This window comes from Chenopodium quinoa, unplaced genomic scaffold, assembly GCF_001683475.1.
Source record: "Chenopodium quinoa cultivar QQ74 unplaced genomic scaffold, ASM168347v1, whole genome shotgun sequence".
NCBI classification, from domain to species: Eukaryota; Viridiplantae; Streptophyta; class Magnoliopsida; order Caryophyllales; family Amaranthaceae; genus Chenopodium; species Chenopodium quinoa.
Genome location: NW_018744790.1, coordinates 954,410 through 968,096, shown reverse-complemented (window position 1 = coordinate 968,096; position 13,687 = coordinate 954,410). Strand labels below are relative to the sequence as shown.

The 13,687-nt window shown below is 40.9% G+C and overlaps 1 protein-coding gene across 1 annotated transcript; it reads left to right on the top strand.

Annotated features, from left to right (window-relative positions):
• The first annotated feature begins 12,680 nt into the window (after positions 1 to 12,680).
• On the top strand, positions 12,681 to 13,687 carry LOC110703860. Its single transcript, XM_021881638.1, has 2 exons — positions 12,681 to 12,980; positions 13,109 to 13,687. The coding sequence occupies exons 1-2, from the start codon at positions 12,681 to 12,683 to the stop codon at positions 13,685 to 13,687; spliced, it is 879 nt and encodes a 292-aa protein (XP_021737330.1).

The following is a 13,687-nucleotide window of genomic DNA, read 5'->3' as shown; positions in this document are numbered from 1 at the left end:
AGGGCTACCAAGCTTAATTTACAACTAAAGTAAGTTCTAATATGGGCTAATAAGTTCAGATTAGTTCAGATAAATAAAAATTAGGTGAATTGAACACACCCTTCCTGAAACCGGGATGGAAGCTCTAACCACATGAGCTATCTCTCACTTTCACTAAGTATTTAATGTGATAATGTGTGATAATCTGATAAGAAAACAAAATGACAAGAGATAAATTGTGTAATTTTTTTATTATTATTTTAAAAAAAATTGTGCAAGTAGTTTATGATAATTTAGTTTGTAAAATTTAAAATATTTGGATTTATGACTCTAAGTATGGGTCCTATTTATCAAATTTGTTTTGCTAGTTTATCTTTTTTTTCTTATTCAAAGTTAGGTCTTATTAAAAAAAAAGTTGGATTTATGATAGTTCATAACTAATCCTTTTTAGTTTTTAGTGATGTATTTATTGAATAAATTGTCAATATTTTGAAAAAATATTACTCCCTCCGCCCCCCCCCCTTTTTTGACAATAGCAAACTAAACGAGGAACGAAAAAAAACATTAACCAACACTAAAGCTGCTTAAATTAGTCCTGCACTCATTTGCCAAGACATGTGCCTTTCGGAGTTGATCCTTGCTAACCTTCCAAACCACATAGCTTTGCAATTGCTCCCCTGTTGTCGAAGCTCTTGAATAGTCCAGCAAAACCACATAGCCCCTCTTTGTGGATTCTGAATCAAGCCCACCACCTCACTTGAGTCCGTGTAGACCCAAATTCTTCTAAAGCCTTTAGCAATTGCCCAACTAATCCCTCCAAGACAGGCCATAAGCTCGGTATATAAGGCCGAAACCGCTTTGCAAAAACCTCCACCTCCATCCTCATAATCCCCTCAAGAAGCGCAAAGGCCCACCCAAACCCTCCATTCCTCGACCGTTGTACCATGATCCGTCACACAAGATTGTAACCTCCCGAGTATTATCGAAATCATTAGTTGGATTAACAGTTCTGCAACCCATCGTTGCTCTCTGAAAACCCGGAGGTGGCCCCCCCAGTGGATCCCATCTCTTGTATCATTCCCAGACTCCACTCATCCGATTTCAAGAAAATAGTTAAATCCTTGGTACCCTTCTCGAGGTGTCGCATAAGAGCTGGCATATGAACATTTTCATGTCTGAAAACTCTCCCATTACTAACCATCCAAAGACCCCATAAAACACTTATAAAAGTGTTGATACGGTCACTAACAATTCCATCATCGCTATAAAACAGCGGGATATATCTCTGGATCCATTGTCGCAAAGGAGTAGACCCATCAATTTCAGAGCTGATATGCAACGAGCAATTGAGCCAAGCATACCTAGCCAAAGAACATAAACAAAAAAGGTGTTGAGAATCCTCATCAAAGTCAACACAAACCTCACATAACGCATCTACAGGAATCCCCCTGTGCCGCAGATTTGCTTTAATAGCTAAACCATTCAACATCAACTTCCATAAAAACAAGCTCCAGTTTGGAGGGATCTGTAATTTCCAAATCAGCTTGAAAAAATCATCCTCCCTCAAGACATTATGTATCTCCCTTTCCTGTTGACATAAGAACGCATAACCTGTTTTAACCGTGTAGATACCTGATTTATGACCTTGTCAGTACAAAAAATCCTCTTTCTCCCTAGAAGGAAGCTCCATCTCCAAAATCTGCCTTGCTAAGCCCCACTTGAACTTTTAGAGAACCAGTTCCGCATCCCAACCTCTCTCAGGGGTGAGGGTCATCAACTCTCTGACCTTCCCTGACCCTATCCCACGAAGAATTGAACCTAATTGGAGTTAAGGACAGGCACCGCACCTTTCACCCATCGCACACTTGCGTAATTGACCTTTTCTCCATTTCCAATCTTCCAAGCAAAGCCCGAAACCAACTTGTTTGCCACATTATGAAAGCCTCGTCTCCCCCATGAAGCATTAACCCTAAGGGTGGCAGAAGGCCTTCCATCACACATTGTGCAAGCATGCACCGGAGAATAAGAGCAGGCTATCATAAGCTGAGGGTTGCAGTGCATCCTAGCCACTTGCCTAAAAAGAAGAGCATCATTAAGGTTTGCCAAAGACCGAATACCAAGCCCTCCCATACCTTTCGGAAGGTGTAAGATATTCCTCCCAATCCAATGCATTCCTTTTTCCCCGCTTCTAGCCCAAAAGAACCTGGCAATGAGGGAGTCAATTTTACTCACAATTGACCCCAGAAGCTTGAAACATTTCATAACATGAGAAGAAATGCTAATTAACACTGAATTAATCAAAATTAGTTTTGCTGATTGGGAAATTCGCATCGACCCCCAGCTCGTAACCCTCTGCACCACCTTATCTACTAAAAACTGAAAGGACTCCTTTTTTCCTCGAGCAAGATCGATTGGAGCCCCTAGGGGGAGACCCAAATTCTGGACCTGACCAAACTTTAGAATCTCCTTGAATTTCTCCACTTTGTGAGCTGGCACCAATTTACTAAACTTTACAAAAGATTTGCCAAGATTTAAGCGATGGCAAAAGATATCACCAAACCTGTCAAAAATATTCATTAGGTTCTTATAAGACTCCTTTGTAACCTGCAAAAAAATCATAGCATCGTCAGAAAAACAAGTGCGAAATAGACGACGATCTCGAGTAACACTACTAGAAATAGGCTAAATTCCGACGGAAAAATTCCGTTGGAAACACCCTGAAATCCGTCGGAAATAGGGTTTCCGACGGAATTCCGTCGGAAGAGGTTGTCGGAAAATATGTTGTAGGAAAAATGAACTTTTCCGACGAAAATTCCGTCGGAAACACTATTCCGACGGAATTATCCGCCGGAAAAATATTTTTAGGTACTGCAACAATCCGTCGTAAAATTCCGACGGATTCAATTCCGTCGAAAATTTCCGACGGAATTTCCGTCGGAAATTGCTTTTATGAAATTTAAAAAAAAATACGCCGCGCCACCACGGGTACGGCGTATCACCACCTCCAACCACGAAAAACCCAACATAAGCAGTCCAGAACCACCCCACCACCCACAACCACCAGATCAACCACCCACCGACAACCTCCAACCACCCAAAACACCCCTGTCAACCCCAACCACACCCACTTCCTAACCCTAACCTATCCACAGCACCACCCCCACCCATACCCAGATCCACAGCACCACCACCACAACCACCCTAACCTATCCACAGCACCACCACCACTTTACCCTCACCCTGACCGAACTCTAACCAAAACACCCATACCCCACCCCTCACCCATACCCAGATCCACCCACCTAAACACCCAAACCCTAACCCGGACCCGACCGAACCCGACCCCACCTAAGCCCAGATCTCACATCCACCACAAACCACTGAAAATGCTAAACGCATGCACATCAGCCACACCCACCACCACCACCGAAATCCATATTTAAAAAAAAAAATCGGAAACAAAAATCGAAAAATTAAAACATAAAACATACCTGAAATTGAAATATGCTTCGAATTTCAACACAAAAACGGTTTAACAAGGCCAAATTCGGCCATGAAAAGTGTAGATCTAAACTTTTCATGGTCGAATTTGGCCTAAAAAACCTTTCAAGTAGTTGGTTGATGTCGTTTGTGTGTTGGTCGTTGATGACGGTGGTGTTTGATGACGGTGGTTGTGTTGTTGTTGATGCCGTGGTGTTTGATGACGGTGGTTGTGTTGTTATTGATGCCGTGGTGTGGTGGTCGAAAGAGGGGAAAGTACGGAGAATGAGAGGAGGGAGAACGAGAGGAGAGAGAACAGAGAGAAGAGGAAAGACAGAGAGGAGGAGAGGAGATCGAGAGAAGAAGATAAGAGGGAGAAGCAAAGAGGAGAACGAGAGGAGAGAGAAGCAGAGGAACGGAGAAGAGAGAGAGTGGAGAGGAGAAGAGAAAAGAGGCGCTTCTCAAGTTTGTTTAGGGTTTTGTAGCGGAAATGGTTTTTTTTTTTTAAAAAAAATTATGTTCCGACGGAATATTCCATCGGAAACTTACGACGGACTATAAATCCGTCGGAAAAGGTAATTTCCGACGGAAAATTCCGTCGGAAAATACAAAAATTCTGACGGAATCGATGAATTCGTCGGAAATTTCCGACGAAAAAAAATCCATCGTAAATTTCCCTTTTTCCGACGGAATATCGGGTCCGTCGGAAGCAGTCCGTCGGAATTAAGCTATTTTCTAGTAGTGTAACCTTGAGGCCCTTAATCTGCCCCAGGTTTTTCGCCATCATCAACATCCTTGAAAGAACATCCATGCAGAACAAGAAAAGGTAAGGAGACAACAGGTCTCCTTGCCTTAAGCCACAGCTAGGCTTGAACATCTCTGAAACTTGTCCATTCACCAGAGTTCTGTACGACACCGTTGACACACACTGAGAAATCCATTGCACCCACTTTGGCGGAAAACCATAGGCCTCCAAGACCTTCAAGAGAAAGAGCCAATTAACTCTATCATACGCCTTTGACATATCAATCTTAATAGCCGCTTTATAAGTCTCACCCTTACTAGTGTTGATAAAGTGAAGAAGCTCATGACTAAGGAGAATATTGTCCTCCATATACCTTCCTGAAACCAACGCATGTTGTGATTCCGTAATAAGGCTTTGAAGGAGACCCTTCATTCTGTTTACCATACACTTAGCTATGCACTTGTAGACAGTGTTGCATAAACTAATCGGCCTAAACTGAGCCGCCACTTCCGGAACTTCCACTTTTGGAATCATGACCAAAATAGAGGCATTAAATTCCTTTAACAAGTAGCCGGTGTTAAAAAAGGATTGTATCGCCTAAACCACTGTTGCACCCACTGTCTCCCAATGTCGATGAAAAAATTCCGCATAAAACCATCTGGACCCGGAGACTTTAAACAGTGAATAGAGAGCATCGCCTTTCTTACCTCTTGGCTCGAAAAAGGCCTAATGAGGAGCGACCCCTCCGCCCCTTTTTATAGTTCTCATTTTGACTTTCACATTTGTCAATGTAACACTTTGACCATTAATATCGTTAGTTGTTTATTAGTAAAAAAAAATCCTATAACAATTGAATGTTAATAATCTATTAATCGAGACGAATCAAATAAAACCCAACATGACTATGCTATGTCTTATATACGGAGTATAAAGAGCAATTTGGAAGATTATTTGACATTATAATAGTGTCAAAATTTCAAATAGGAATTATAAAAAGGGGCAAAGGGAATATATGAATTGTACATGTCGTACCCATGTGTGTGTCTCCTAGTTTGGGATTAATGCTTTCCCATATCTTTATCTATTCTCGTGCAACCTAGATCTACATCTTAACAATTCACAAAATTATTTGATTTTTCAAAAGCAAAGGAACTGTCATGAAATAAAAATCAATTCGCGGACATAACATGAGTGAAATTAGCTTAGTTACGCATGTCAAACACTCAGGAAATGGAGCAGCGCCTATTTATTTCGTATGCATATAGGAGTGCAATATGAGATTTTTATTTATTTTTTTCATTTGATATTTCTCTCTCTTAATGATACAATGGTACATTTTGTGTACAATTATGCGTGTATAATGTACCATTAAAGAATAAGTTGTCTTAATAGTATTTTTTTTTGTGTACTATTATGCATGTAGTGATACTTTTTGCAATTCTTTATATTACTATGTTGTTGAATATTTTTCCCCAAAATACCTGTCACCTATTCCTCCTACGTTACCTGGACGCATTTTCCACCTCTTTTTTCTCATGTCCCAATTATCCACAATAATGTCATCCTATTTGTTTCTGAACCATATAGGCGTTAATGCGTTATGCGTCGATACTTAACCTAGGAAATAGGGGGAGAAGGTGAAGGATAAGGATAAGGATAAGGAAATCCCCACCCCTTAAATCACAGTTGATAGAGATTGAATTATGAGGTAAAACTCCTACTCCATATCAACTATAGCAAGTACTACTTGGTAGTGAAGGTAGAGTAATAAGGTTTGATTAAGAGTTGGTCAAAACAAACCCAACCCGCTGGCCCGGCCCGAATTTTTTATTTTTTTGGGCGGGCTTGGGAATGCAATTTAAGCTATTTTAATTCATTTTTTTTGCCCGGCCCGAAAATGGCTCGAAAAGCTCGCACAACCCGTCCATTTTGGGCGGGTTTGGGCATGAAAATTTTGGCCCGAAGCTAGCCCTGTCCCGACCCGGCCCGAGAAAATGGACTAATTTTTTTATGCCTCGGACCGGCCCGAACCCGACCCGCCCATTGATCAGGTCTAATTTGATTGCTCATCAAGTGATATTGGTTGTTTTTGTGTGTGTGTGAGAGAGTGAGTTAGACAACCTCCGATTCATTAATTAAAAAAATTAAACAAATGAAATACGAGTACATATTAAATTTTATAGGGAGTCTTCAATTGTTTATTACTCCTATTTACAAGGTGAAAGTTTGGTTTTCGGTTTGGTTTGTTGCCCAAACCGAACTAAACCACCTTATTTCGAATTTTGGAATTTACAAACCGCACCGCACCGCACCACTTTAGCTTTGAAAACGAACCAAACCGGAAAAAAACCCAAATCGCAACGAATTTTCTTATCAAGCATCATAAACATCAAATTTTGCAAAAAAAAACTGAACTAAACCACACTAATCAAAACCAAACCAATCCATACAAACATAATTAAACAACTTTTAACCTTATTTCACCACCCCTAACCCAGACTCGCACCCACCACAACCCACCTTGTTTCACCATCCTTCATCCCTTCCACCCAAACCCTAACCCTAGATCGACCCAAATACCACCACCGCAATTCAATCACACACCACCATAAAAATAAAGTAGGAAAAAAAACTCAAACCAAATTAAAAGAAAGAAAAAGAGGACATACCTCACATTCCACCGAAAACCTCGAATTTAGGTTTTAAAGGTCAAATTCGACCATAAAAACTCTAGATCTAATATTTTTATGATCGAATTTGACATGAAAAACCTTTTGAATGCGAACATTGGCGGTCGTCTTTGGTCGTTTGCCTCAATACTACTAGTCAAAAAGGAGAGGAGAGTGAAAGCGGAGCAAAGATCGAAGAGGGGAGAGAAAGGACGAAGTAGAGAAGAGAAAAGAAGAGAGTGAGAACCGAGAACTTGAGAAGAGGAGACTGGGAGAGAAAGGGCAAAGAAGATCAGAAGAAAAGAGGAAAGGAGAGGAAGTTAGATTACGTTTTTTTTTTTTTTTTTTTTTTTTTTTTTTTGCTTTATATCTTATGGCTACAATTAGAGTTGGGTTTAGGGTTAATTTGCGGTTTGGGCCAACAATTCGATTTGGTTTTAGTTTTTCGATTTTTTAATTTTTGAAACTGAAACCAAATCATAATATTTTGATTTCTTGATTTTGCAAATCGCACCAAACCACTTAAGGGAAAAAAACCGAACCATATTTCTAATTCGGTTTAGTTTTCGGTTTGGTTTGGTTTTAAACTAAAGTAGTTTCACCCCCTACCTATCTATGTCATGTCAATTTCCCCAAATAGATTTGTGCAAGATTACTAAGTATAATAAGCTAATAAGAATAATAACCATAGTACTCCTCAATCAATTAACAAAAATGATAAACAGTTTTGATTATTGAAGTAAGAGGCACGCTAATGTTAGGCATTGATGTAACAATTATTATAGCACGAGTTTTGACCTTGTGATGATTTTGAAGTCAAAGTTGGTTCGTTTTCTTTTATAATTGTGTTTGTGTTGTCAAAAAAAGTCTATGCACAAAGAATATCAACTGTTCCCACCAATAAAATCAACAATCAAATACGATTACTCCGCAATTAGAAGAAGTCTACGCTTCGTTTATTCCATTCCGCAGTCAAATTTTAGACCTATCACCTATATATGCCTTGAACTGACAACACTCATCCAAATTTACCTAATATTAGTTCAAATTGTACCCATATTAAAATATTAACACACAGTAATTTGGAATAATATCTACCAAATCCAAATTAACTAGTGTGAGTTTTTCTTTTTCTCATTTTGTTTAGGGATATAATTCATATTCCATATATAATACACAATCTTATTACACTCTCTATTTTTTAATATTTACACTACTTTAACTTATACATTATTTACACTTTTATTGCAGAGTATAATTTTTTAAAATATTATAAAATGAATACATGTTAAGGATGTTACTATGAAATATATCATTAGATTAGTCATAATGTCTGTTTTCATAATTTAATTTTTCGTATTTACAATTTTATTAATAGATAATTAAAAATATTAATGGTCAAAATTATGTCTCGAAATAAAACTTAAAAAAAAAAAGGTCAAAGTAATGCAAATTTAAATTCACGGTGGAAGCACTTTGGAGTTTGGAATTACATGAAAAAGTCCTTAATTAATAAGTATAAAAAAAATTAAATATATGAAATTTTAAGGCAAAATAAAAAGCCTGAATATTGTTTAATTCCCCCAAAATTTACATATCCCTACCTTATAAAAAATACGGAGTACAAAACTACTCTTATGAATAGTCTTTTGCCAACTATGTCCTTTAAAATGTGTATTTACATATATACCCTCATTAATTATGTACAAGTTTTTTTAAATGAATAGTGTTTGGACAATTATACCATCTAAAATGTTTATTTACTTATTTGCCCTCATTAATGATAATTACCTCTTTATTTTATCTATTAAAAATAATGTGTGGACATTTATACCCCTAAATATATTTCTTTATATATTTTCTCTCATTATAGTGCTAATAACTAAAATTTTAATGTAAGTCCAAAACGAAAGAGATTCAGAATATGGCTAACTATAGCGCGCATATTTGATCTTACTAAAATATGGCTAATAACTAAAATTTAGAAAAGTCGGAGGTTTCTTTTAGTAAGGGGGTTGATCTTACTTCTAGAGTTACTCTTAGCTCGACTCTTGGCATGGAAATGGTAGATAATCATGTGAAGTATTTGGGGTTACCGATAGAGGTGGGGAGGTCAAAGAAAGCCGTCTTTGCTTTTGTGAAAGACCAGATTTGGAAGAAAATTCAATGGTGGAAGGAGAAGTTACTCTCTAGAGCGGGAAAAGAGGTCCTTTTAAAAGCCGTCATTCAAGCCATCCCAACATATCTAATGGGAGTTTATAAATTCCCATCATCTCTGATTCACGAAATACACTCTCTTATGGCTCGATTTTGGTGGGGCTCAAATGTTAAGGAGAGGAAAATACATTGGAAGAGTTGGGCGTATTTATGTCAACCCAAGTGGCTGGGAGGCATGGGTTTTAGGGACTTGGGAGTATTTAATGATGCATTGTTGGGCAAACAGCTTTGGAGACTAGCAACTCAAGGGGATTCTCTTCTCTGTCGAGTCTTTAAAGCCAAATACTATCCAAATTGCTCAGTTTTTGAATCGGCTTTGGGCACTTGTTCGAGCTATTCTTGACGCAATTTGTGGAGTTCGAAGGCTTTTGTTCTTGATGGTATGCTTTGGAAGGTTGGCAATGGCAGGAAGATCAAAATATTGGAAGATCCGTGGCTTCTTGATGATGAGGGACGGTTTGCTACTAGTGAGAACAGGGCAGAGGGCTGTACATATGTGGCTGATTTGATCAACATGGACGAGAAAAATTGGGACTTGGGTATGGTGGAAAAAGTCTTTAATGATCGTGATCAACAACTTATCCTTGCAATCCCCATCAGAGAAAGGTTTCCCGAGGATTCTTTAATGCGGGCATGGTGTCACGGTCTGGGAGTTTGGACCCTGAAACGTGTGGCGACTCTAGCCTTTTGGCGGCAAGAACGCTAGCCTTGAGCGGAAGAGGGGCTTGTGAGCACAAAGCAACACAAGCGGGCAATAGAATCTCAGGAGCACTCACGTCTATCTGGGCGACGGAGTGCGGGTGGTCGGGGCTTGTGACGGCCGATACTTCAAAGTGGGCACAAGCGGGTCCGAACCATGAGTCCTTAGCGCATCAAGTTGGGTTGGAGGGGAGCTAATATGCAAGTAAGACACAATATCTATAAAGGTCTAACAACAAACAAGCATAAAAGCAAGGCAACACTTGGTAGAAGGCTTTAAGATTTCATTTATCATTCGCCCTCTAAAGAGCTTTAAATGACATACAAGGAGAATCCCTAGTGAACACTGATCTGACAGTAACACAATAATGGGACCTCAAGCTAAGAAAACATAACCTAAACTCTAGGAAAGCACTTAAATGGAATCTAATACATCAAAAGGAGTTGGATTCTAACATCCTCCCCCACTTAAGCCGTCGACGACCTCGTCGACTTACAAAAGTTACAATCAAAATTAGAAAACCCTAAACTATCTCAATTTTCGGATGCGCCGTTGGTGCGGCTATCTTCTGGAATCTTATCTGACTCTTGAGCTGGATCTTCTTTGTTGACGAGGAGCTTGTCTCTGGAGTCGCTCGGCTCGAACATCTTGTTGAGAGCTTCATCTCTAAATTTCCTCCTGGGAGTGGAATCTGTTGAATTAAGGGGGACAGCTGCTTCCACCATCATCTGTTGGGGAGCTGCTTCCTTGAGACTGTGGTGGAGAGCTTCAAGTTGTGGCTGGTGCCTCTTGGGTGACCATTTTCTTTGTAATCCCTTGCATGCGCCCTGCGTTGTTTGCTCAACCACTGTTTTTCCTCCCTCTTGGGAGGTTCTTCTTTGGTGTCTCTTTGGTGTCTCTGGGCTCGTCGCTCTTTGCTTCGAACCTTGTGACTGATTTTGGTTTTGGCGGGTGTGTATCTGGGATGTTGCCAACTCCATGGGTTTCATCTCCCGCTTCTCTGGGTTTCTGGTGCGAGCTTGTTTCTTCGATGTTGCCTTCTTCTCAGGCTCCATCACTCGCATTGCCGAAAGATATCGGACTTCTGGTTCTTCTTGAGGTGCTATCATTCTCATAGCACTCAGGCGTCGTATGGAACCCATCCTATATGTGGGCTCCTCATCGCTGCTAGTCTCTTTTGTGGCCTCCTGAACGGACATGGATGACAATCTCTTTTGGATCTTGTCAAGTTCTTCTTTATGCTCGCAATCCCACCATTTGTGTGGACCTCGACAAAGTATGCAGTTTATTGCCCTTGTGTTTGCCGAGGATGCGCCGGCCCTCGAGTTTCCTGAGTTGTGGGAGGGGGTAGATGTTTGTCTCTTGGCATCAACTCCTCCACTTCTTCTATGATATGTATTAATGGTGTTGGACGATACTCATGAGCCGTTCTCTGTACCCTTTGGAGAGCTTGGAGACGAACTGTTAGAGCGTGTTGACGTCCCACTTGAATCCTTCTCGAATTGACAACCCATCCCGACTGAGTAGTCCATCAATCTCTCAGCAGCACACATAGCAGCAGCGAGGGTATCAATATTCTGCCTCAAAATCTCTCGCTGCGCCCATTCCTTTACCCGTTGACAAAGTTGAACACACGATCTTTCTCATTCATGTCTGTGATGTCCAACATTATCGCCGAGTATTCCTTAACATAGTTGCGAAGAGAACCCTTCTGGCGGCACTCTTGCAACTTCATCCGTGCAACAAACGCTGTGTTGACGGGGTAGAATTGTTCTTTGAGTTCCTCTTTGAACTCCGCCCATGTATCAATCTTGATCCTTCCTACTTCGATGTCTGCGTGCTTGGTGCGCCACCACAGCTTAGCATCTTCGGACAAGTACATGATGGCAGTATCCACCTTCTGATCGTCACTTAGTTGACATATTCGGAAGTACTGCTCCATGTCGAAGAGAAAGTTATCAACTTCTTTCGCATCTCTAGCGCCACTGTAGTCGCGAGGTTTGGGCGGCTTTATCTTCGCCGCACCAACACCCAGTGCGTCTCTGCCCACAGCGCGCGTTAAGGTAGCACATTTCTCAAGTGCTTCGTCGGCTTTTCCTTGAACAAATTGCAATTGTTCGCGGAGGGCATCTCTGTCAGCCATCAATTTCACAATTTGCTCGGCTTGCTCGTGTACAATGACTTGGAGCTCGGCCCATTTGTCCGCCTTCTCCTCGAGCCAAGCGAGCCTTTCTTCTACGAATTCCATCTTCGTGTAGCCCTCCTTGGTGCCTACACGGGTTGCTTGCGACGAGGTTTGAGCCTCGGCTCTGATACCAACTGTCACGGTCCGGGAGTTTGGACCCCGAAACGTGCGGCGCGCTCTACCCTTTTGGCGGCAAGAACGCTAGCCTTGAGCGGAAGAGGGGCTTGTGAGCACAAAGCAACACAAGCGGGCAATAGAATCTCAGGAGCACTCACGTCTATTTGGGCGACGGAGTGCGGGTGGTCGGGGCTTGTGATGGCCGATACTTCAAAGCGGGCACAAGCGGGTCCGAACCACGAGTCCTTAGCGCATCAAGTTGGGTTGGAGGGGAGCTAATATGCAAGTAAGACACAATATCTATAAAGGTCTAACAACAAACAAGCATAAAAGCAAGGCAACACTTGGTAGAAGGCTTTAAGATTTCATTAATCATTCGCCCTCTAAAGAGCTTTAAATGACATACAAGGAGAATCCCCAGTGAACACTGATCTGACAGTAACACAATAATGGGACCTCAAGCTAAGAAAACATAACCTAAACTCTAGGAAAGCACTTAAATGGAATCTAATACATCAAAAGGAGTTGGATTCTAACACATGGTCTAAAGACGGAAATTACGAGGTAAAATCAGCCTACATTTTGGGTATGTCTTTTATGCTCGAGAATTTTGAGAACTATTGGGCTGAAATCTGGAAATTGAAGGTTACTCCAAAGGTTCGTCACTTCATATGGAAGTGTTGTTTTAATTCGCTTCCAACCCGCGGAGTACTTGAGCATAGACACCTTCTCGAGGATCCTTCTTGTCCGTGGTGTGGTTTTGAGAAAGAGTCTATTATTCATGCCACAATCTCCTGTCCCAGTGCTACTGTTCTTTGGCATCAAAGTGGCTGCTCTGAAGCTCTTGAACATATGTCGTCTGCTGGAAATTTTGGTGATCTTGTGTTAGTATGGGCAGGTAAACTGAGTGAGGAAATTTATTAAAGGAGCTTATTCCTCACTTGGTTCATTTGGTGCAGACGGAACAAGTGGGTCTTTGAGAATACCTGTGAGCCAGACAACATTATTCTGGAAAGGAAAGGCATAGCAGGTTGGTGGTGGATTTCAGCAACTATACTGAGAAAATTTACGGGAAAAGGGTGCACTCCCATGCTCATATTAGGGTGGTGTGGTCTCCTCCTCCTCCTGACGTGATTAAGATCAATGTTGATGCTTCTACAAAGGATGAGGGTTGGGTTAGATTGGGGGCTGTCGCCCGTGACCACTCTAGCAGAGTGTTATTTGCTGGTGTAAGACGAGTACAAGCGAGATGGGATCCACTTGTTGCTGAGGGGAAGGCTGCGCTATTTGGTTTGAAGAAGGCAAAGGAGTATGGCTATAAGGACATAATCATTGAATCAGACTCTGAGATTTTGATTACAAAGCTGAAGAAGAATTCTTGTACTCTCTCTACCATTGATAGTATTGTTGAGGATATCGTTTTTTGTAGTTCTAATTTTTCTTCCATGTTTTGGTCTCATGTTAAGCGTGATGAGAATTTTGTAGCCCACCACTTAGCTAGGTTAGTGCCGTTTGGTTGTGAACAATGTTGGGAAAACCACGCTCCTAGCGAGGTTTCGTCGTATGTTTTTGCTGATTTGCTTACTATGATATAA

What these genes read in the sequence shown, in the direction of transcription:
- LOC110703860 (XM_021881638.1), top strand. Translation starts at nt 12,681, where the DNA reads ATGTCTTTTATGCTCGAGAATTTTGAGAACTATTGGGCTGAAATCTGG. An exon ending in ATTTTGGTGATCTTGTGTTA is followed by an intron (nt 12,981 to 13,108) that starts GTATGGGCAGGT and finishes TATTCTGGAAAG; the next exon opens with GAAAGGCATAGCAGGTTGGT.